This window comes from Helianthus annuus, chromosome 9 (assembly GCF_002127325.2).
Source record: "Helianthus annuus cultivar XRQ/B chromosome 9, HanXRQr2.0-SUNRISE, whole genome shotgun sequence".
Lineage (NCBI taxonomy): Eukaryota > Viridiplantae > Streptophyta > Magnoliopsida > Asterales > Asteraceae > Helianthus > Helianthus annuus.
The window spans coordinates 58,433,169-58,459,252 of record NC_035441.2 but is presented as its reverse complement, the minus strand read 5'-3'; the positions used below and the strand labels follow the sequence as shown (position 1 = coordinate 58,459,252).

General features: G+C 35.8%; 1 protein-coding gene across 3 annotated transcripts; it reads left to right on the top strand.

The window, feature by feature from the left end:
• Positions 1–1,935: 1,935 nt before the first annotated feature.
• On the top strand, positions 1,936–14,576 carry LOC110877765 (probable aquaporin NIP7-1). 3 transcript variants are annotated; one of them, XM_035977230.1, is made up of 6 exons: positions 2,012–2,167; positions 2,444–5,311; positions 5,704–5,925; positions 6,012–6,206; positions 14,100–14,161; positions 14,260–14,401. In XM_035977230.1, the coding sequence occupies exons 2-6, from the start codon at positions 5,126–5,128 to the stop codon at positions 14,309–14,311; spliced, it is 717 nt and encodes a 238-aa protein (XP_035833123.1). In that variant the 5' UTR covers positions 2,012–2,167; positions 2,444–5,125; the 3' UTR covers positions 14,312–14,401. The 3 variants fall into 3 exon arrangements, with proteins under 3 accessions (XP_021981655.1, XP_035833123.1, XP_035833122.1); XM_035977229.1 differs by having other exon boundaries at positions 2,013–2,167; positions 14,249–14,576; XM_022125963.2 differs by lacking the exon at positions 2,444–5,311 and having other exon boundaries at positions 1,936–2,167; positions 14,249–14,576.
• The last annotated feature ends 11,508 nt before the right edge of the window (positions 14,577–26,084 follow it).

The following is a 26,084-nucleotide window of genomic DNA, read 5'->3' as shown; positions in this document are numbered from 1 at the left end:
ATCGGACGACCATCCGATCGAATGACTATCCTACCAGAGAACTTGGATCTTTGAAACATCTCACTCAAACGGATCGCCATCCGAGCGAACGACCATCCGTCCGGATGATCGTTCGACCGGACGACCTGATGGGTAGAGATACTTCTCACTTTTATGAGTGCTACAATGAAAACTTCAAAGTTCACATCATACACACACACACATCCATCCCAAACGGACGACCCTCCGACCGAATGGCCATCCGTCCGGATGACCATCCGTCTGGACGGTCATCCGATTGGATCACTCTTTGTCACTTATTCCACCGACACGCTATTTCTCGCACTGTTCATCGCTTATACTATCGTTCTGTAATCAGGCTAACTCTCTAGTGTTGCCTTCAATCTAATACTGTGTTTATTCAATAAACACGATCTGTGAGTATACTTGATCCCTTTTTGCTTTACGCACTTTTGTTGTTACACACGTTATCTATTTCAAATCACATTCGACACACAACACAAACACTTTTATACGCTAACCGTTACTGCATGTTATACGTGTTATTCGATGAATGCTTGTATGTTATGTTTACACAGTGATTGTTGCCTGACACCTTAGCAACGATAGTACTATAGTTTGGACTCAACACCTGTCGTGGACGTGGGTTGTTAAGGGTTTTACTTCACGTGTCACGGTGGTGATATGTGTTGCGCGTTCTACAACACGCAGTCATGTCTGTGCATATTTCATTTTCGATAGCTTACATGTTTCACTTTTCAACATGTTACATGCTGGTTATGCGTAAATCGTTTTCGCTACGATTATACTATTAAACTTGTATGCTCACCTTTACACTATGTGTATTGACCTATTTTAACGTATGTGGCAGGTGTTTAGGATGCTGTGCTATGCCTTGCTTTTGTGGAATCGAGCTAGGGGAGTCTAGAAACGAACTTAATTATTTATGAGTTGTCGGAACAGTTTTTATCTGTCTTTGAGAACAATTTGTCTGTAATAACTGTGTTACTTTATATGTTATGGTATGGGACGTAATGATTAAATATTTGGTAATTATAGTTGTTATGGAATATCTTAGTCAATCTGTTTCGCTCAGTGCCTCACCCCAATGTTTCCGCCATCGGTTGGGGTGTGACACCCACCATAACCGAACCGAACCGACATATAATAAATCTTTGTAGAATTTAGGACTTTCACCATATTTTTAATATTTGATATTTTTGAATGAAGATTTTAGTACTTATGGGTTTTTCATATCATTTTGTGGTTTTGGTTGAATGTCTATTTGAATTTATCGAATGTATCATATCACTTTATTTGAATATTTGATAATAATAATAATTGGTATTAATATTATAGATTATATATATTTTTAATACTATGTAATATACTAATATATACAAATATGCAATAACAATTTATTCCATGTTAAAAAAATTAAGCTATTTTTAGCTAAGCTAAATACATGGTTAACCACCCATAACTGACCCGCTATAACCATCAAAACCGAATAACTATAACCAACATAACCGATCGGTTATGGTTATGGTTAACCAATAACCGATATCGCGGTTATGGTTATGGTTTTTGGTCAAAACCGACACAAACCGACTCATGCACACCCCTAATCTAAAGTATCTATCGGGTAAGTACTAGTGAATTACATTTATAAATAATTATAAAAATGTATCAAATAACTATAACATATATAAATAATATAACAAAATTTATATAAAAAATTACTCAAATGCATATATGACAAAAATAATGTATGCCAATAATTGATATCTCATATATATATATTTATATAATATTAAAGAAGAAGGTCGGTGACATTTACATGTATGGTCCCTTTGCATTTTTCTTCTATGCTCCTCAGGTTTTAGTTTTTGTATACTTAGGTCCCTGTGCATTATTAACATACTTATTTTTTGCTTTTTGTCTACTTTCTTATACTCAATGTTCTCCCAAATCAAGACGAAGAAGAACACACATTCAAGACTTGAAACCCTCACGCAGATCGAACACACATTCATCTTCACATTCGCAACCGCAATCGCCGGCGATCCCGATGCGGCCCTCCGTCAGATCCTCCGCCGTTGCAGCACTCTACTTCACTGTGCTCCTCTTTGCATCGCCAGTGTTCGGTTCTGATTATGATCACAAGGTTAACTTCACAACCTTTTCATTTACGTCATGGTTATTCGATCTGTTGGGTCTTTGATTTGGAATGTGATGATTTGGTTGTTTGATTGGTAGATCAGTTTCATTGATAGATCTGTGTGTATGCATTTTGTTTGTTTTGTGTGGATTTGGATTTAGGATATGAGATTTGTAGTGGACTAGGGTTTTGAATTTGGATATGTGGTGGAAAATTGTTTTTTTTTTTTTTTTTTTTTTTTTGAGATTGTCGTGGTTGATTTGTGTGGATGAGGTTGTGTAGGTAGGGCAAGGTGTTATTTGTTTCTGTGTCTGATTTGGGGAATTTGATGTGTGATCTTGGCAATGGTGAAGAAAATGCTAAGTGATTCGGTACTGGATCGGACTATGTTGCTAGAGTCTGGCTTCTGGTATAGTTTTTTAATCTTTAGAAGATCTGATCTTTGATATCATCTGAGTTTTTTTTAACATGGATGTCTTTCTTGGGTGTTATAGTATAATAAGTTCAATGTAAATTCTTATACTTTGATATCATCATACATTAATAATTCAAAAGTATGTAACTTGGTATATATGTATGCGTAAATTCTTATACTTTGATATCAAAAGATTACAAATGTGTTCATGTTGAATTGAGTCGGTTTAGAAACTTGGGTGATGCCGCCGCAACGCGCGGCATATGACACCAATTTAGTGTATTTCAAAAACAAAGAGAAATTATATCGGGTAATCTAGTCAGGTAAACATGTATATCACCAAATCTCAAACCCGTCCTTAAACTGCGGAAAAAAACTGATCGCAAACTCAGTCTCATATCCGATTACTCAACCTCTAACCCATCCCGAATATATTGGGTTTTAGGTTTTTCTATCGAGGTCGAGTTTCATTGTCATCCAGGCATCAATATCATAGACATGGCATAAATATATCAATACAGGGGTAAGATAAAAAAAAGTTTATTTTGGCTAAATAGAATTAGAAGTAATCTTAACCATTCATTTTTTAAAATCAATGGTTAAGATGAAAGTGTAGGAGAAAGGATGAGTGCAAGGGTAACTTGGGAAAATCCTATTTATAGACTTTCTCTCTCCACATGCAAGGCCCATGCATATTCCACCCTCATTTTTTAAACGTCCATAACTTTTTTATACGACATTATTTTTTTCATAAAAATTTCACTGTAAAATCGAGCGTCTTTTTATATTTAATTTGAGTACCATATTGCTATATAAAATATGAAGACCTAAAAAACCCATTAAAATGGGTTGTAGTTCTATGTTGTATAACATTTTTTTGTGCTGTATTTTTGTACTATATTTTTGTGCTAATTTTTTTATGCTGATTTTTTTTTTCTTAATTTTTTTCTCAATTTTTTGTGCTGGATTTTTTGTACTACATTTTTTTGCTGAATTTTTTCGTGCTATATTTTTTTTGTTATAAATTTTTTTGGGCTATATTTTTTTGTGCAACATTTTTTATGCCTATATTTTTTGTACTATATTTTTCATTTTAGATTTTTTGTACTAGATTTTTTTATTGTATTTTTAAGAAACAAAATCGGTGCCACATGGTATTTTCACTTCTATTTATAAGGACCAATATGCCCTTTATTACTACTTATTAGGAGTGTCACATGTCATTATCACAATTCTTCTTAGGCTACTTAGGCAAAATCCACTTTTTAGTTGATCCTTCCCTGAATTATGTATGGTTATGAATTTAAAATTTTATCATTCCCTTTGACCCGTATAACGTATCCCCTTTTAAGTTGTTTATGAGAGGTTAAATCTTGTCCATTCACTCTCCTTAATCAAGGGCTTGATATTATTGATATTTGTAATGTTGTTGATGAATATAATAAAATAAACATACGCCAATAAAGGTTAAGCTTCTTAATATATTGTCGATCTTAGTAACCATGCATGAATACAAGCTTGAAATGGTTTTGGAGGTTTTGTGGCAGTGGATTGTGTTTTTTTATAATATAATGGAGGTGATGGTTGAAAAGGGTGAGTGTGGTTGATTGAAGTGGGTGGGTGCTATTTTTGTGTTTGTGTTTTAAAATAAAAGGTTTAAATAAATAAATAAAACGTTGGATCAAACTTGTAACATGGCCTCTTCAAGAATGATTCGTGCAATTTATATATTAAATTCTAAGGCTAGACGGTATGGTTGAGGATCATCTTTGGAGGATGACCCGTCACGTAAGCGTCACGTAGAATGGGTGTGAGTATGTGGCAAAGGAGATGAAACTAAGAAAATGAAGGGATGGGCCTAAAATATATACATATGAGTTGTATGTATATGTGTGTGTGAGAAGAAGGAGGTGGGGGTTGTCATGTAGCGAACGCCCCCAACGTCCACACCCCGACGTTTGAGACGACGACGCCCCGGGCAGGACGGTGTACAGGGTGGCGACGGGCTGGGGACGGTCCTCATACCGTCTAGCCTAATGGGAAGACCTTAATAGTTGGGAACTAAAGAAACTACATTAAGCTTTTAATTGTGGAAGATTGTAGGGTGTGATTGATTAACCAAGAGATATACAAGAAGATATCAACTATATGATCAAGGGCTAGCTAGTTCCTTAACCTTTGGTTACTAATTATGTAATGGTCCTCCTTGCAAGGAACCAAATGGGTCCTATCACGTCCTTTGTATATGGAGAATACTTAAAGTTTGCTTCAAAAGTTGCAACAAATAAAATAGAATAAACTGAATTCCGTTTGTAAAAGGCAACAAAGTTGCATGACACAAGTTCTTGTCCCATCCAACACGCAACAAGCATGCTGAATGCATAGTTGAACGACATTCATTCAGAAACATATCCAAATTCCTAAATATTAACCTTAATTAAGCTCAACATCAACTGTGTGACTTCAAAATCAACTCTACACGCATTTTTGTTATTCAAGTATAGCTACATTTTTTTTCTATTCACATTTCTGTCGAGATTAAATCAATAATGACATCCTTGTTTAAAGATGATCAATCTTGTGAACCATCAAGAGATGTATCCACTAGCAACCGATCAAACTTTGATCAAGAAACCGGTTCCTCAAATACATTACAAACAGGTCAGCTTGAAGACGACAAAGAACAAAGTTCCCGGTTCATATGCTTTCCCATGGATAAAACCCTTGTTAGAATTGTAAGAAACTGTATTCAAATGATCCCAATTTTTTGGTTTATTGGTGTTCTTGCAACATGATAAGTGTTTCTAGGAGGTTTTTGGAAGCGTTTGATTTATAGAGAGTTCGTTACCCAGCGTAGCAAACTCCACAAAAATCTAACACCAAGTATCCATGTAGCAAGTATAAAGTCCTCGAATACGCTCACGTATATGGCAAAACTCAAAGAAAAAAAAAAGCCTGCTTCTTTGGCTAGCGTACTTCCTATAAAACAAAACATGTTCAAACATGTCCTAGAAACGCTAATGATTTGGCTAGCACACCTACAAATTAAAAAGAAATAATAAACATTCGTCTTATACGTTCAAAATATTGATAATTAGCATAACTTGGTGGTATGATAATGTTGTAGGTTGTAGCAGAAATGTTGGGGAGTTTTATAGTTATGTTTAGCATAGTTGGGATAGTAGCAAGCACGGAACTGATGAGAGGTGTAGGATTACTTGAGTACGCGGTCACAGCCGGATTAGCAGTGATCGTGGTTGTTTTCTCTATCGGCCACATTTCTGGTGCTCATGTTAACCCTGCATTTACCATAGCTTTTGCTACCGTTGGTCCATTTCCATGGAGAAGGGTACTTGTTTTCTTACTTATTATTAAACCAAATGTGCTCTACATATATTAACATATACTTATTCATGGTTGTTTTCAATATAAAAGGTTCCAATGTATATAGTGGCTCAAGTGGCTGGCTGCACGATTGCGACATATGCAGGAATGATGGTGTACGGCATGAAATCGGAGGTTCTGATGACTAGACCACTTGTTGGACACAGTTCAGCATTCTGGGCTGAGTTCATGGCATCCTTTTTTGTTCTGTTTCTCACTGCTTCGTTGGTTCATGCACCTCCAACTGTATGCACATCGTCCCTCTACTACCATATTTGCTATAAAAAGGGTTTTTGGATTTTATAACCCCCAACTATTGGTTAATGGTCGCTGCCACCCTCAACTATCACTTTGACGCTCGTCACCCCCAACTTAACACTTAGTGTGTTCTGTTACACGTTGTTAACTAATCACTAACTTTTGATCTTGTAACTATACTTTTGGGGTGTTCTAAGATCCTAAAGCCTTCATAAGATCCCTATGACACCCCTATAAGTATAGTACCACGATCAAAAGTTAGTGATCGGTTAACGACGTGATGACAAAACATACCTAAGTGTTAAGTTGGGGGTGACGAGCGTCAAAGTGATAGTTGGGGGTGGCCACAACCAATAGCTAATAGTTTGGGGTGATAAAATTGAATAGCCCAACCTTTTTCTCATTTTCTGTATCATAAACCATTTTGGTGGAGATAAACAATTTAAAAGTAGGCGACATAGGCTTTTTTAAGAGTCTTTTTAGGTGAAAGAAATGTGACTTACGATTTATAAAAGTGTTTTTAGGTTAGAGTTAGGATTCAAAGTGAATGAAGTAGTGTGTACAGGGTCTTCTCCGAAAATCAAAAAAAAAAAGAAAAAAAAAAGATGGACCCTATGCAAGATAAACAATTTAGGTCACATTCACAAATCTTCATGTAAATTTCATTGGCAAATTGGGCCACAAATCTTAAAAGAATTTAGCTCAGACCTTTACGAATTTCATTGGCAAATTGGCCCACAAATCCAAAATACTAAATTGTTATGCTCTTTTAACGTTTTTTGTTCTTAAACGCAGGCCCTTAAATTTTTTTTTAAATACAAATTTATTTAATATAAAAAAACTAAAATTTTTTCGGCCCTATATTGATTTGGGCCCTGAATGGTCGTCCACCTGACACTTGCTCAAGCCCCCCCCCCCCCCCCCCCGTGTGCTATCTTAAATAGCGGACTTCAATTAGGCAATTACGAAGAGCTGAAGTCCGCTGATGTGGCAAGCGGACATGGTAAAGTATGCTAACCCAATTAGGAGACTTGGCAAGTCTAGAAACTCAATTAGCAGCGTAATTTAAGTGGGTTAGGTAAATACATGGGTTTCTCGGTCAAATGTCTGAATATGCTAAGGTCTTATAATTGGATTACAAGACTTCAGTGTATTGTCACATTAGAGCTTAAATATTCAAATTTCGATAATAATACATACGATATTAAAAGTTAAAACTCGAAATACAAATTTAAATATCAAAACTTAATTTTACGTATATTTAATTATTTAAATTAATGCTACAATTATATATATTAAAAATTTATAAATCATGTATTACAATTGGCAAAGCTAACATGAAATATAAAGAGTTAACTATCAAGTATTTCAATAAGTTTTAATAATCAAATTAGTGTTTTAAGTTTTAGAGTAAAGTGCAATTTGCGTCCCTAAGGTATAATAACAGAATCAACTTAGATCCCTATTTTGAAAAAATGGATACCTGAGTCCCCATGGTTTCCATTTCGCTACACTATAAGTCCTATTATCCTCCCGTTCATTTAATCGTCATCTAAAAGGGAATTTTAGTACTCTTGCAAACCTAACAAATTTAACTGTAACACATTGAACCCCTCTTTATTAAACCCCATTGCACCACCACCACCACAACACCTATTTGGTCACCTTTGAAGTGCATCTTCATACGTTATGATTGTTACTAAGGACCCTATGTATCTGTATCTTTGGATGAAACAAACCCTCCACACTTTAACCGTTCTTCCTTCCTTATATTATAGTGGGAGAAAATAGTATTCTAGAGAGAAAAACCACCACCACAACCACATCTCTCTAGAATACAAGGGATGGTCGAGGTGTGGTGGTGTAATGGATTGTGGTGGGTGTTGAGTTTTAAAGCTTTATAAATAATAATAATAATAATAATAATAATAATAATAATAATAATAATAATAATAATAATAATAATAATAATAATTAGGGGCAAAAATGATATTTCACCCATTTTCCAACATCTGAACTAACAGTATCGGGAGATGACAAAAGAGCTCAAACTGTAGCGAAAAACAAACGAGAGGGACTTAGATATCCATTTTTTTCTAAAATAAGGACTCAAGTTGATCCCGCCATTATACCTCATAAACGCAAATTGCACTTTACTCTAAGTTTTAATACCATTGTTTTAGTAGTTAAATTATAAAGTTAGCATTTTAAGGATTGTGTATTAAGCTTTGATATGGCAATACACTAAAGTCTGTTGGTGTAATTAGCATATTTTACCTTTTCAGACTATGAATCTTATACATACCGAAATTCGCTAATTGAATTGTCAGACTTGCCAAGTCCTTTAATTGAGTTAACAGACTTTACCAAGTTCGCTTGTCACATGATTAGCGACTTTCATCTTTTCTTGTTAGACTACATGGTGAGATGGGTAAGGGCAAGGGAGCAAATCCCGCCATGTGTGTGCCACCTAGTCAGGGGCTTTGCCATACAAAACACAAAAAGGATGGGTGATGGAGAGGCGCAAGAGGACATGTTATTTTTTTTAAATAAATTATTTATTAAACCATTGATTGGTCAATCAAAGAGCCCCAATGCCCGTGGATTTCTTGCCTTGGAGAAGGGTGATGCCCCCTGGCGTTTATGGCGGGGTGGTGTGGAGGGGCTTGCCCTCCCCTCTCCATGCCCCCATACCATCTAGCCTTACCCGTTTTTAGAATCTCTTGAAATCTACCATTTGAAATAGTAGACTACCTACATTTACTTTTTGCCATATCTCTTACCTAAAACCATAATTGCAAAACCTAAGTCACTGACTTTAAAAACAAGTTATCTTGGTTAGGGTGGAGCCAAGTAAAGGCTTGGATGGGCAGTCGCCACCCTTAATAAAGATTGTGTACCTTATAGGCAAAAACCCCGATCGTACCTTTGAAAGTTTGGTTGAACACCTTATTCGCACCCCTAAAAATAATTCTTGGGTCAACCACTGCTGTTGGTGGTGTGTTGAAAACAATCTTCATGTTGTCAGAACATTGATCAAGTCCTAACATGCATTGAATTTGATCACGGCTATTGCTGTCAGCAAGTAACATGTTTTTGTAGTAGAATGGACTTGATGAATTTTCACAACCTGCATTCTCCTAGTATCCCCCGTGCCATAGCTCAACATCTTTCATCCTTGTATGGTAGTATTCTTTTGCGTTTAAAACCTTCTCTATGATAACATGTTCTCCAAGCAACCCTTGAAGCGATATTGGTCCTTTATGGCCTACGTGATTCCCCTGTTGAGAATTGTCCCATTTGACAACAACTGGACATTATTACTTCCGCATCTTTATGAGAAAAAACACACTCACCTTTAGTTGGTCTTTGCCTCAAATAAGATTTTGATCTTCTTATTGATAAATAGAAAATCCAAGAGTAAGTTGGCTCGTACATGAACCAATTAGACACAAGAAAACAGGGTGACAATGGCCCAACATAAATTAGGCATAGCTTAGGTAACGAGTAAAGTTATGAGGCCCATAAGATGTAGAGTGCCTAAGTTTTCTCATGTTCTCTTCTCACATCTTATTTCTAAAGCTATACATATCAGTGTTATTAAAGCCAGTTCATCTATAAACACTCGTAAACAAATTTATGTAAAATTATAATAGGAAGTGAATTAGGCCTTAGCACGACACGAGTCCCGTTTTCCACTTTACTAATCGTGTTAACCGAATTTGAAGTTCATCATGCCTCGTAAAGTTTAAACATCACTACTTCACCAATCTTTGAAACGTCAATCATTCCCTTTATGATCTCTCACTTTATTATGTTTCAACTTCATCCTTATGCTTCAATTTATTCAGAAAAATCATTTTCCAATCACTTTCCCTTGAACTCATAGTCTATATATGAAATTTCTCACTCTTGCTGCATCAACTTATTTGGACTATTCAACTTATAATCACCTCTATCATCAAATACTAATAACTAGTAATGACAATTCATGGATATTTCTATAAAAATTCACTCTAAAGGAGCATGGTAATGAAAGTCATGGACCAAAGAAGAATATGCTTATGATTCCCACTATTTCGGACGCTAGTACTATGGAAGAATAGATATTGGTGGCTAAAGACATCATTCAACAATCTGGGAATGTTATTGGCAAGCATACATATATGACTAGCATTTTCAGACTACCCAAAGCTAGATTACAATGTAGTTGACATAGAGTTATTCATTGTTGGTTGCATCTTATAAAAAGTGGCTCCCACCAATGTGCTTCATTGACTCTCAGTAATTTAACTGATAACAATATAGAGAAAAGACAACTATTGTTAAAATATATTGTCCAAAAAGTTAAATTACAAAGAAAAAAAAACAATACAATATCTAGGAAAACAATCTAGGTTGCCATACCTAAAAGGGATAAAGGAACAATGAAATCCCACTACAAAAAGGACCCAATATATCTTATTATGCTAACATCCCTATAAAACTCACAACGCGATGGTGATGGGCATTAAAAGTTTAATAGAATACAATGGAATTGAGAGGTCGGTCGAGCCTTCATGATAATAGCACCAATTAGCAAGGTTGATGAGACATATGGTAGCAAGATTGTTATGACTTCTAGATGAAAACAAGTGAAATGAAAGTTCTTCCCAATATGTTTTGTCTACTCGTGGAACCTGATTTGTTTTTGCAATCTGCATCGCACTACGGTTGTCATAATGTAACGAGCTGCTGAGAAAAGCCAACACTCGTATCTCCAAGAAGCCAACATAGGCAAACAGTCTCACATGTAGTAACAACCATAGCATGATACTTAGCTTTGATAACAGACCCTACTAAAACATCTGGTCTCTTACTTTTTCGTGAGATAAGTAAATCTCTAAGGAAAATACATTAACTAGTAATAGGTTTGCAATTCTTAGGATTCTTACATCTATAGTAACACAAAGATATCTTAGATACACAGAATGACTCCCTGGTGAACGGTAGTAGGAGTAGTAACAAACTAAGTAACCATATGAACTACATGAGTTATGTCAGGGTGAGCTATATATAGTACAATATAAGATCAGCTATTATAAAGGAACAGCAACACTCATAGAGTATCATTTATTGATTTCAAGGTTCGTGTCAATAGTCATATCGTTAAAGAGTCATGCATGGTGAAACTAATTGGATATGTAATTTGTCTGATGTAGAAGGTAATCTTTTTTTAAGATTGAGCAACCTCAATATCCAAAATATAACGCTGTAAGTGCATCAGTGAGCTAAATCACGCTTCTATGACTCAATGCCATCGTAGTCATTATCGATAATAATCATTCCATCTACAATTTTCTTGAGAGATGTCGGTCCAAGATGATTGATGTATGGTACCAACAAATGCATGTAACTGGCTGAAATAACTATAGGTATATTATCCCATGGTTCATACCGTAAGCACTTTTTAGGAGTCGAGTAACGTGTCTTGACAAGAGCTTTGTTGTTGTAGATTGTCAAAAGATCAAAGTTGTGTTTCATGAGATAAAAACGCTACATAGTAAGTTAAGCCCTATTTGAATATTCTAAGGATTCCCCATACATCATAATGTACAAGGTCAACAGGAACTAAAGAACAAGAGACACTTTTGCTAGTTTACAATCACTACTTTCAAAATTATCGTAACTATTCATATGACGTAAATAACCTGTAAAGGCTAAAAATCGCAGATGGCATGCTAATGCATGCCCTAAACAAGAATGTTAAAAATAAAAACTAGAAGACGAACGACTTAAACGGAAAGAAGATAAATCAAAACTACACTCAACATCAGACACTTTGAGTACTTCCAAAACATAGGGTTTCCCTTATCTATAGCCGTTCTCAATCACCCTCTCAGAATGTTGATCATGTAAACAACAAAGAGAATTAGTTAAGAACACCCTTTGAACCTATTTAAACAACTGACAAAGTAAAGCAAGGTTTAAAGAAAGTTTAGGAGTGTAACATACATCAATAAGAGGTATGTGAGATGTTAACAACAAAATCAACACCCTCCACTAGCATTGATGTACCACTAGGAGGCATAACGAAAATGGTTGAACTAGGAGACAAAGAAACAAAATATGACAAATATGGTAACATATGATAAGGTTCACCAAAATAAAAACTCCATAAGGATGAAGGATACTTGAGGTACTAGAAACTGACTACCCTGAATGCTGCATAGATGTCGACATAGTAGTATGATTACATGGAAGAAGGTGAATCAACTGCTTAAAGAACTAAGGATCCAAAGTAAATGATGGCATATTGATATCATGCATTCTAGTATCTATAGAAAGTGCTACAGCGGTAGTTAACTGTGGAGGGCGAAATTCCTATGGGTTAGGACTAGTAAGGTGTAGTTTAAAAATATGGCTGAAATAAGCTAGTTGAATTATTTTGCTACGAAGATCATTGCTACCATTTTTCCTTGTTAAGTAATAGACGACTTCTAATGATTTTTATTTTTTGCAAAACACACATTCATCAAAAGTAACTTTAAAAGCCGGTTTAGATTGGTTTGTAGTATATGGTCGAAATGGAACAACAAACATAACAGAAGTAGTGGATGGTTTAGACCGTTTGTCTACCTGAGATTTGATATGAGTTTCTTCTACACATTATTCAAGAAAATCTGTTTCAAGTATGAGATATTTGAGTACAATAAAGGATTACTTTAATAATCCTTTTAAATCATATTGTAGTTCCATGAAAAACTTAACAAAACATTGCTCTTCCCTCTTAGCAATGTAAGGCCTGAAAGCTTTTAACTTAGAAGACTCTTTAACTGCCAACATATCCCATAAATCATGCATAACAACAAAAGAATTTGAATGCTTATAGTATTCTATTCAAGTGGTCTTGAGCTTCTTTTTTATATCATACTTAGCAATAGGGAGGCAATATCTTAAATTATATAACATAAAAGTGGTTATCTTGGAGTTATTTGTTTCCTACGTATCAAGTAAGGTTGCAAAATCAACAACTTTCTTATCTAATGGTTTACTAATTACACCGGTAACATAACCCCACATGAATTTTCCACACAGAAATTTTATTATTACATAACTCGAGTAGGCATATTAGTTCTTACCATCAAGCTGGATACTAACACGCTGAAGAGAATCATTTATTTGAGTAATATTTCCAATAATCAAAACACAACAATGAAGTCCCATAAGAAAAAATGAATACGAACAAGAACAACAACTACCATATACCCACAAGCAAATACGACAAAGAACAACAAAAATTAAATTACCTAGAAGCATTTATGAATGAGAACCATCAACAAACAATTACCCAACAGCTAAAACGAAATCCAACAGCGTAATCAAATGCTAATGAAAATGGAAATCAAATATGCGGAACTGGTGCCTGCTACAAAGTCTTCCACAGTCATCAAATCATAAGAATGGATCAATTTCATTGTGCTCCTCTGGGTTCGGTGAAAGAATTGAATTTCCCGATGAGGTAGCCTGCTAGGACTAAATAGCTTTAATACTATGTTAATTAGTTGATAACAATACAGAGAGAAGATAGCTATTGGTTTGTTATTGATGAAAAGTGAATTAGAAATAAAGGAAAAACAAGACTATAAACACGATAGTAATCTAGGGTTAACCTAAATAAAAGAGCTAAATAATAAATAAAAGCACATACAAATAGAGTCTACTTAGAAGAGATGTATTTATAGCATTAAGCATACCCTAGTTACTTGCATTCACCTAAGTGTTACTTCAAACAATTCAATATAATTGTTCCTAATGTGTGATTTAAAATTATTGGTGTTTAGTTCCATCAAAATATTGGTTTATAATTATTGATAATTTTATTTTTTAAATTTCTTTCAGGTTACCCAATTTTCAGGATTTATCGTAGCAATTGGCATTGCACTTGGAGTTCTAATCACGGGGTAATCATATACATGTTGTCACCAACAGGAGTTTAAATCATTTTTCTGTTATATCTATATTTATACGAATGATTATTTTTATATTAGGCCGATTTCAGGAGGATCAATGAATCCGGCAAGGTCGTTGGGACCTGCCATCGTGTCGTATAACTATCAAAGTTTGTGGATATATCTCACTGCTCCAACACTTGGCGCCATCTGTGGTGCATTCATGCTTCGTATGTTGAAGCCTTGTGGCTCTCTAACTTCATCTTCCTCTTCCACTTCACAACGCTCACAGTTCCTTCAAATCGATTAGTTATAATTTTATAACTCTACATACGCTTAATAGCTTGTAATCTTGTTGTTTTTTCATTAACAATATGGTTCACCACAAAGTTAGTTTAACTTAAAACCATATGTTATTTATATCTCACCCTTTAATTGTCACACACTAAATATTTTTATGTTCTTTTAGAGTAAAATTCTAGATCAATGGACTCACAATATTCGAATTTTTACTTTAATTAGTTAAAGATAAGTGTACATCTATATATTAAAGATAAAATTGACTTAAGATCACATATCATATTGGTAATAATGCAAAAACACATAATTCAAATGTGTTGACTTATAATGAAAACGTTGTTTTGTTTAGGTTTATTATTGTTTATGGTACCGTGTCGAGTAGATTTTCTTATCATTAAGGGTCTGGTTTAGTATCCAGAAGATTACACTTTAGCGTGCAGTTTATTTTTGGTAATTTTAATATTTACACCGAGTGTCCTTTATTTGAAAATTTGTTCCATTTTATATCTTTTAACCCTAATTCGTGTGAACTATTTTTTTTTTATCAATTTTTACTAGTTACAAGTTTACTTTTATAACTAAAAGACAAACTATGTAATTTTCATATTTCTTTCTCTTTCTCTTTAAGTTTTATTTTTACGTTTATTTTATAATGTTGAGTAAATTGTGGTTTTGGTCCTTGTGGTTTAGTAAATATTGATATATTTTACAAAATTCAAATGTCTTGTAATTTTTATATCAAGTTTTCTACTTTATTACGATTTCGGTCCATCACACTAACTCCATCCAACTTATAGTTAAATCATGGTCATATGGGAGGGCATTTTGGTAAATAACCATACAAATAAAGAAGCATGAGTATTATTTAATCTTTCATCTACACATCTTATTAAACAAACCCTAGATACAAACTTGTTAGTTACGAGCACGTTTCTAGCACAATTCTTGGAAGGATGATTCTCCACATCTTATCCGTGGTCGTGAAGTATGTGCTTTGTAATTTTCTTTTTAGAAAGGATTATTCTCCACATCTTATCCGTGGTCGTGAAATATGTGCTTTGTAATTTTCTTTTTAGGCATGATTTTCTTCTTAGACATAAATTGTATTAAATACACACTTAAAATGTATTCGAAAACTCCAACCAATTTTCAAAACTACTAAATTTAGTTTAGCTTGTTTTTTTTATCCATAGTTTAGCTTATTTTTATTTTCTATAATCTAGTATACAAATTTATCTTCAAGTAAATTACAAGTTTTTCCTTTAATTATATACCAAATTTCAGACGGTGTCTTTTGCCTTTAAAATTGCTGATTTTTATACTTAATGTTTGAAAATATTGCACGTTATAACTTTTACACTTAACTCAGTTAATTTTTTTTGTTAAGTATGATTATGTGATTTGCACATGAGGGCATTTTTCTCATTTCATGTTTTCAGAGACTATTCTGTAAATAACTTATATGTAGGGATTGTTGTGTAAATATATATCTAACTTATATTAGTATAAAATATTACAAATAACAAAAATAAATTTATCTTTATATATATATATATATATATATATATATATATATATATATACAACCTCCACCCTACCACCACCAGCCATCACCGCCTCCATCGCGAGCCACCATCCCTACCCACCTGCCACCACAGTGAACACAACCACCCGACAACACAACCTGCAGCACCGTCAGCACCCTAGTCTCCAACCACCGACCAAGATCTTGTTGTTATAGATCTGGTTCAGTCAACATCCCCCCAAAAACTCCTCAAATTCCTATACAAAATCCTCTTTTTTACAAACTCACAAACCCATAACCTGCGTCAACCACCTCAAATCCCCCCCCCCCTCTAAAAAAAACCTCATCATATAATGGTTTTGTTTTTAAAGAACAATCTTGTGTTCGTTTTGATTTTAAAGTGATTATGGGTTTGATTTTATCTGGGGCTAAGCTTCTCTTTTGTTGGACAACGGGTTTCACATCAGAGGGAATTTTGAGCTCATGCTCAGCTATATCTCGGGGGATACCGGTCTGTCTTCAGGACACCATGCAAAGATGTCCATGTTGTGCAAGAGCAGCTTCTTGAGATACGAGAGAGTGTCTTCGGTAAAGTTGGTATTTACCCTCATCCTTTGTTGAGGATATTTTGGGTTAATGATCCATCCTTGTCCATCTTCCTCGTTTTTCTTTGAACTTTCCCCTTCGACCAGGAAGGCTTCCTAGGTAGGTTAAAGGGTTGCTATCCCTCTTTTGGTTGGGAACTTCATAGTGCCTTGGCCAACTGAAACCCCCATTCTGAACACACTTTGCCCTGGCCTTCCTAGGATGACATCATACTTGGAGGGAATGTTGATGACCACAAAGGTGAGTGGTTCGATTCTTTCCATCTTTCCTTCATAAAATAGACATTAAGGGTTAATTGGCTCAAAGACTTGACGGGTATATTAGCGATACCTTTGATAGAGGATTCAGATTGCTGAAGCCTTGTATGTTCGTCAATGCTGAGACGATTGAAACATTTCTCAAACATGATTTCGGTGTCTGCTCCAGTGTCAATGTAGGCTTTGTGTGTCTTGATGGTTCCCATTGTAGCTACCACCACCAAAGGGTTCGAGAGCAAGTCCCCTTTGGGTGGTAGGAAGCAAACATATTGGCGTTCCGAAGCCTCCAAGCGTGGGTGTTTGTGGGAAGCTTTTCCATCAAAGACTACCATGTTTACTTCCTTGCTCTTTCCTTCAGTCATCTTGTCCCTTACCCCTTTGACCAAGTGGGCAAGTTCTCTGGACTTGACAGCTAATTCGATTATTTTCTTGAGCTAGAAGCAATCATTGGTGTGGTGGTCTTGCTCTAAGTGAAACTCACAATATTAGGTTTAGTTTTCGTTTCTCTTGCTCTTTGGTAAGGGTCAAGGAGGTCGGAAGCTATGTTTTACTTCTTCGGTGGACAAGGTTTCTTGTGGGGTCTTGGTTAAAGTTGTGAAGCTTACAGTCTTTTCCCGGCTTGTACGGTTCCTACCTTCAGGCCTTCTCGGATCCGAACTTTTAGAGTGTTTGTCATAGGAACTAAAGTTTCCGCTTTTCCTGTTGGGACTGTTGCTTCGCCAACTAGGAGCTCTTTTTCTTTGATCTTTGATGTCAACAGGTTCTTCCCCTCGAATGTGAGCTTCAACCCTTTCGAGGGCCTCCTCAAGGGTTTTAAGTAGGCACTTATTAAAGTCCCTTGTAAGGTATTTGGAGGTGATGGCATTCATGAACCCGACCACCCTCATCTTTTCATTAGCACACACGTAGGTCAACCCTTCCTTATTGTACCTTTCGTTGAAATCTATGAGACTTTCGTCATCTCGTTGCTTTATCTGGAAGATCACTGTAGCATCCTTGACATACCTTCGCTGTTGTGAAAAGTTGGCTAGAAAACCTTTGCTTAGATTGTCAAAGGTTCAAATGCTTCTTTCAGGAAGATCATTAAACCATATCCTGGCAGACCCTACAAGGGTTTGCATGAACATGAGACAAAATTTGACATTGGACCACTTTTTAATTCTTGCTGCCCCTGTAAAAATTTGGAGCTGGTCTTTAGGATCTTCAGTTTCATCATAGGTTCTTTGTGGGATGGCATCTTAATCCGGGGTTGAAAATCGTAATCAGCAATTTGCTGGGAGAAACAAGATAAATTGAGAGGCTTCTAGCGTTTGGCAAGATTTTCTTCTACTCTTGAGGTCGATTTATTATTCGTGGTTCCTTGGTGGGTGTTTAACACCTAGTTGATGAATTGTTGCCGAGGACAGTGTGCCATCATTTGAGCCTCATCTGCGACATTAGGTTGAAACCATGAAAGCTTTCAGGTGTAGCTGATGCGTGCAAGTGTGTATATGTTTTAGGTATATATTTTAAGCCCTTTTTACACTTTTTAGCCAAGTTTTAAATTTATAAAACACGATATTTACTAACCCTACACACACATAGGGGCAAGTGCACCCATCGTGGACGTAGTATAGTGTTGGTAAGATACCGAGGTCGTCCAAGGACACAAGAGATTTTAGTACCGGTTTATCCTCAACGTCTAATCAAATCAAAATGTTAGAAAAGATTTTTAAAACTAAGAAAATAAAACTAACTAAATGCTGAAAAATAAAAATAAAAATAAAAACAGATAGACAAGATGAATCACTTGGATCCGACTCGTGTATAGTGTAACCTTTGATTATTTTTCGCATTTTTGCACTTGTTTAAGAGATTATCTTAGTTATTGTAGTAGGCCCCTCTTTTGAAGGTGACGTTACCCTCAACCCAGTAGTTTGAGTCAGCAAGGATACAATCCTAAAGGGTTGGATTATTGAAAGATAATTAATTAAGTTATTAATGCAAATTATGGTAGGCCCCTCTTTTGAAGGTGACGTTACCCTCAACTAAGTAGTCTAAGTCAGCATGGATACAGTCCTAAATAGCCGGGTTATAGTATTAATAGTAGTTTACTTATGAGGGGGTTAAAGAGTTTGGATCCCCGCCATCCAATACCTATGGGCATTGAAGGAGATCCTACTAAATTTGACCCAGGTCCCAAGCAGGACCTCTAAACGCTGAACAAGGGCAAGACCCTTACCAAACCGTTCCCTTAACCCCCGACCAGGTAGCCAACATACCTCCATATAGATCGTGGAGATACGAATGGTGAAAATCTTTTATTTTATATAGACAGTAAAATAATGCCAAGACACCACGGACAAACGATAAGGAAGAATCACCTTCAACATAAGAAACCAGTTATCAAAGTCATTAATATAAAACCAAATAAAAAGTGCAAAAGATTAAAAATAAAAAGTATTACACTAGACACTTGTCTTCACCAAGTGATGTAAGAGACTTAGGTAAACATGGCCTTTGATTGTCAAGAACTCTTACGATCAATCTTGGATCCCGAGACGACTCACACACTCTATGATGGACAATGGATGATGGTGGTGGATGATGGTGTTATGGTGGTGGTGGGTCGTGGGTGAAGTGTGAGAGAGGTGGTGTGCCAAGGGATGAGTTGAAATGGCTCCAAGCACTCCTATTTATAGGCTGAACAGAAGCCTGGACACGGCCCCGTGGCCGTCTGACACTCTCTTTCTTCATTAATTGTAATTCGCAATTACAATAAATGCGCCTGCAGTACTCTGACCACGCCCCCGTGTTCGCTGGGACGGCCCCGTGGTGGGCAATAGAAGCTTCTATTAGTTTGTCTTTTCTGCTGCTTCTTGGGCATGGCCCCGTGCTCGCTGAGCACGGGGCGTGTTTAGTCTTCTGCTTTCTTTGTTTTGCTTGGGAGGATGCTGTCGAGGGGTCGGGCAATCCACTTTTGTCCCTTTTTCTTGTATTTATGTTAGATTTTGCTGTCTTTTTGCATTTTTGTTAATTTGAGCTCATTTAATCCTGAAAATACAAAAGAAAGACAAAAACACACTTTTTTCCAACATTAGTACTAAAAAAGGGTTAGTTTTATGCCACAATTGCTATAATTTATATGTTGCATTTTGCGCGTATCAAATACCCCCACACTTGAATCTTTGCTTGTCCTCAAGCAAAACTCTTTATAATGTGGCTTTATTCACTCCCAAATGGAATGGGTAGAAGAGAAGGTTTTTGGGCTTGTCATAGAGTGTCGGGATTTTCCAAGATTGTTTAGGTTTTATTTTTATTTATTTACAATCCTATTCGTCATGATTTATTAAAAACATTTCATAAGATAAATTACTTATTAAGGCATAATATACCTTTTTAAAAATTCCATTTATATACAAGTTCACATACCTCACGGGGGAAATCACTCACACTCGGCCGAAGGTGTATTTTTAGTGAATCACTCGAGAGCGGCGTGGAACTTATTTCTACCATAAGCTTGCCAAGCAATCAATCCTCCTCCTTTTTAACTTTATACCTTTGTAAATATCAAGAGGACTTTTTGGGTGAAGGCTTAGGCTTGGGCTAAAGGTGGGTGGTTGGGTTAGTGGTTAGTTGAAAAGGGCGAAAGGCATAAAAAGCGTTGGTTTTCGTAAAACATTTTGTTTTTGTGACTTTTTATTTTCAATGAAGTATTTATTCAAACAGGCTCTTGTTTGAGGAGCTTTGTTTGTTTATTTTCAACTTCATCATCATTCATCATATTTTTTTTTTCAAGAGTCACACGAAAACCAAGCTTTGTTACTAAAATAAGGGGTAAAAAATGAAAAAGAGGTTTTGGTGGGTAAAAGGGTTTTGGGTTAAGAAATGAAAAGGTTTAGGCTCAGAGGGGTTAACTAGGGGGAATTTTTTTTTGGTAGGTGAAAAGAAAAATGAAAATAATGGTGTTGAAAGAAAAAGGGTTAGTCCTAATGCCTCCATCATCTACTTACTTGGGTTTAAGTTGGTAAGGACCGGGAATGAATTATCGTGGCAAGTTCTAGAGTCGTAAGAACCAAGCGGCTATTCACACAAGAAACGAAAAATGAGCATTTAGTGTAAAGATATGTATTTGTATGCTCTATAAAGGCTCAAAACTCAATTTTGTGGGAATGGGTTTTTACGTGATCAAGTATATATAATCAAATTTTAACTAAGTTTGTCATGCCGTTTCATAATTTTCTTATGTTGGTTCTTTTTATCACGACGCTATCGGTTGTAAATTTGTAAAAATATAACCTTGTTAGAGTTAGAATTCCCAACTTAAACTTAGACAAGTAAAAAAAATGCAAATTTTTGAAAAAAAATAAATTTGGGGTGATTAGCGATTCCAAATAGAGTTTTGTGTAAGGCTTGTTATTAGGACTTGCGAAATTCAAGGTTTTAGCATCCCCCCCACACATAAATTACACATTGTCCTCAATGTGTCCCAAAAATAAGTTTTTAGGTTGATTGAATGTGTAAAATGGTGTTAAAAGCATAATTTTATGTTACTGGCAGTCTGGACACGTGTAGGATCGTGTTTCGGCCCTGTTTGAGTCAATCAGAAGAATTCCTATCCAAATCAAGAGGCGGAAACTAATGATTTGGTGCTATTTCAGTCACATACACTTTAATATTGCTGTTGTATTGATTAATAACCCGAGTACACGTTCTGACAGCACTTCGGCAGCACTTCGTGGCTCGCCGGATGAAAACACCTTTTTCTATATGTCTAGTTCCGCTTGAAATGACCACTATTTATAGATGAGGTGGTTCCGCTTATACGGACATGACCGTATAAGCAGACCTATAACCATGACGTTCAAGCGGACCTATCACCATGACATACAAGCGAAACCTAGACTATGCCTTATAAGCGAAACCTATACAAACACATGTTTCTAGAATTTCGTGCCATGTCTAACCTATACAACATTAAGACTCGATGTAAGACGTAGTCGACAGACGTAGTGCACCAACAGACTCCCTCCCGGATGTTGACGGAGTCTTCGAGTCTTCTCAACTGTCAATCTACAGTCTTTATCAGTCTTCAATCATCCTCAGAAGAATATATCATTGCAAGAATCCGCAAACTCTATCTTCATCACTAACAAGCTTCTCTTTCTTGATTGCAATTTCCAGGATCAGTACTTGCTCTAACTGCTTCTTCAACTTTTGTCTTCAGACTCCCCCTCTCAAACTGCTGGGATCATAGTCTGGAATTCACAGCTTCATTCTAAGATCGTGAACAGGTTTCTATCAGGTTCAAGATCGATACCTGACTCCATTCTCTCTCAGGATCATTACCTGGCAAATATATACCTGCACAATCTCTACCCAAACATAAGTTTCTTCAAGATTAAATCTTTTCAACAACTTAGAAACTATGATGGTAAACAACATTAATGATTTTGCGTTTAAGATCTTTTACTGGTTCTTTTCAAGCAAACTTAACAACTTCAAATTCACTCTCCCAAACCTGTTCTTCATGTTGAGCACTTTGAACTTCGAAAATTAGCTTCTCGACACCAGTTGTAAAAAATCTTTTTGTATTTTCTAAGAAATAGTAACTAACACTACTTGTAAAACAGGAGAATGCAGAAATAACATATTTACAGACAATATTTTTGTGAGCTCGTGCAAGAGGATCATATCAGTTTCTGAGACATATCATCAAACACCGTTAAGCTTTATTTCATTTTAAGCTCTAAACAATTTACCTAGATTGTTAGTATGTTTGTCCTCTTAAATTTTCACACAGATTTCAACTGTTTCGAGATATGCAATTAGTGTCTTAGATACTTAAACTTATCCGTGTGTCCCACTATTTGAATATAGTCCCGTATCCAGATCCCAATATTCAGTCTTACAGGTGAGTATACCACAGATGATATCTGTAAAGGGGTATGTGCGAGGGCCGTGAGAGCTCAGGTCGATACTTCCGTATATGCTGAGAGATGACGGCTTCGACTTTTGGTGTGTACCCTTTAGAGGATCTTTTAGTTACAACAGCAGCGACTATCAATTTTATTGTTTCATCAGCATGTCGAGGGCGAGCTTATATTTCAAAGCTTTTTGCAGAAAGCATTATCCGGGGACTAGGTCAGTACTTCCATACAGCAGAAGTCCCGGGATAATACCCCAGATATCACTGAGTATAAAGACCTAGTATCTCAGAATAAGGGACCTTTCAAACAAGATTTCAGGGGTTACCTATATATCCAAACAGTTTTGTAAACCCACAGAATAAGCAAGTTTAAAATTTAGGTTTATATCTCTTTATAGTTTACTAAATGTGCGAAAACCTACTGACACATCCGCAATAAGATTGTTTATCACATTTTGACTTTACATTTCTTTAGCATGTCATGATAGTCCACTGATGTACAATCATTTCCTCTTTTATGCAACAAAAACTCATTTTTCAGTTTTATCATGTTTTTGTCTTTTTCAAATTTTCTGATGTTTTTGGATTTTCTAAAAATTCTTACTCCCCCTAAAATTCAAATACATCTAATGAAAATTGAAAACAAAATATACAGAACATGACAACCGGTATCGAAATGCCTCAATTCTCCATCCGTTTGGCTTAAACAGTCAGAACTCCCTCTCACAACAAACTATTTTCCCATAATGATTTCAAAAACACTCAACTTTGTTTTAATCAAAATGGTTTTTCCGGAAAATAAGTTCGTTTATCAACCACTTGTAGGAAAAATTCAAGTACAAATTAATGTCCTTGAATTACCATATTCAGATATGCATAAACCAAACTTCAAACCTGTTTTTCAACCAAATACCATTAGTTGATTGAATTCTCAAGATGTCGATTCCTACTCCTTGCTTAAAAACCTGGGAGTTCCGGCAAGTCCTGCACAACTTCTCAAATACATTATACAAACATAATAAAGAATGATGCCGATTCCTGATCCACACTTACCAACTTGGGATCTCCGACAAGTCAGGTTTTTTACTCTTTTAAAAATATATCCACCCAAGCCTGACCTTCCTTGGATGTAACAATCTCATCATCTTTACTTTTAACGGACTTGTGAACCCCTCTTTTGGCAGCGTAAAATTCTTTAACACCTTTGGCCTTACCATTGACCATTTTGCCAAAAATATGTTTCACATTTCTGTTGAAAATCTTTTCAACATCAAATTTCTTCTTGTCAGAATAAAATTTATTTGAAATTTCAACCTTTCCAACTTTTTTCATAAAATTTTCAGCACGCAACGGTGGAAAATTTTTATCATTCATTGTTGGAACTTTTCTTTCAACCTTCTTATCAACACGTGGCTCCTCTGATTTTGTGGAATCAGATTCATCACAAGAATTATTACCTGAACCTTTCACAACCCATTTTTGATTTGGCACATTATCTTTTCTTTTCGAAGCACTCTTTGAACATTCTCCTTTTTCAAAAATTGAATTTTTAAAGCCAGTAAACTTCTGGGTTGACAGTTCAGTGTTCTCAATAACTTTCTCTTTCATTTTACCAGAGACTTCCTGTTTTGGTCTGAATGTCTTCGGACAATTCCTAGCAACATGACCAGCAATCTTGCATTGAAAACAGGTTCTCTTTTCAATCTTCTCCTGAACAACATTCTTCTTCAGCTCTTCTTGCTTCTTTGCAAGGAATTCTCGATTCGTTTGCTTTCTGAATGATTGTTCTTTCTCAGCTTCTGTCGTTTTCCCTGAAACAAATACAGTTTTTGGTTTATAAACTTTTTCATTTTTATAGTTTTTCGATGGAACAAAACCAAGACCTTTCTTTTTGAAATTACGATTATGGTTTGGTTTCTTTTGGAAACTATAACCACAATTGTAACCCATTTTCTTGTTGATTCTTTGTTGATCTCTTGAAGTGTATTGTTTAGGTTTTCCGATAAGATTTAAATCTTTTATTTCAGAAATATTAATTTCTGTTATTTTGGAAACCTTTTGAATCATTTCAAATCTGACACTTCTTATTGGAAAAGCTTCATCAGAATATAATTTGTCAGAATCTTTCAAAGTATAAGCCACTTTGAATGATTCATCATTCAAATTAGATTTTGACATCAAAAACTCTTTATCATAAACCCGTTTGTCCTTTTTGAAAGTTGACTTTGACGCATTGGACCCTGACTTTGACCCGGGTTTGGACTCCATGTTCGACTCCTCACTGTCATCTTTATCTAACACCTGATCAACCACACTCTTTATCAACTTTGACTCATGATCAGTGTCGGATGACGTGTACGTGACATCAATATTTTCTGGCAAGTTATCTGATGGCCCAGACTCCCATTCTAAGTTTATCGCTTTTTTTACTCTCTCGGAATTTGGATTTCGAGGTGAATATCCATTTTCGACTGGGGGCGGACATCTATTGTAGACCACACTTGATTTCTTACTAGAAGTCTTCACTTTTTCTTCGTCCTTTGTCACAAATTTCTTTTCTTCGGACGTCTTCACTTCTCCAAACGTCTTCAAATTCTCCACGACCGGATAAATCCTGTCAACAACAAAAGTAGAACATGAGTAACTTTCTAATAACTTTTTCACTTTCTCAGTTTCTATCTTTTGTGTTGCTAACTCCAACTACAGATCTGCACACTTCTTAATATGAAAATTAGCATCATCAAGCTGTCTCAGGTACGCTATCTTCAGTGTATTCATTGCCACAACTTGCTCACCACTCGAATCAGTATACTTGTTGATTTCTCTGTTCATTGTATCATATGATTCTTTTAATCTGTTTATGTTATGCAGCAACTCATTGTTCTGCTTGATTAAAGAATCACAGTTCATGCATTTTTCAGGAACGTTGACAGTTTTAGCATCAACTTTTACTTCAAATTCAGGAACTTCTTTGACTTTTCTGTTGTAGGATCGTGTGCTGACCCAACCGAGTCGTTCAGAGATTTGCTCTTGCGTTTCAGATGCGGAATTATAAGAAAAGCAAGTAGAAATAGCACGATTTTCCTTCTAACTCTCTTTTGTATTGAATATAAACGTTTTACAGCTCAAACGTCACACCGGCAGAGCTTCGGCGTGGAAATCAAGACCTCTTTATACTGGAATCGCTCATGGACCTATTTATAGAGTTCTGGAGCCGCTCATGTGGTCAAGTGACACACGAGCGGTCCATACATGTACATATAAGCGACCCAAGGTGACAAATGAGCGACCCGACCATATCAAGACCCTAAAAGCGACCCGACAATCTAAAACCTATAC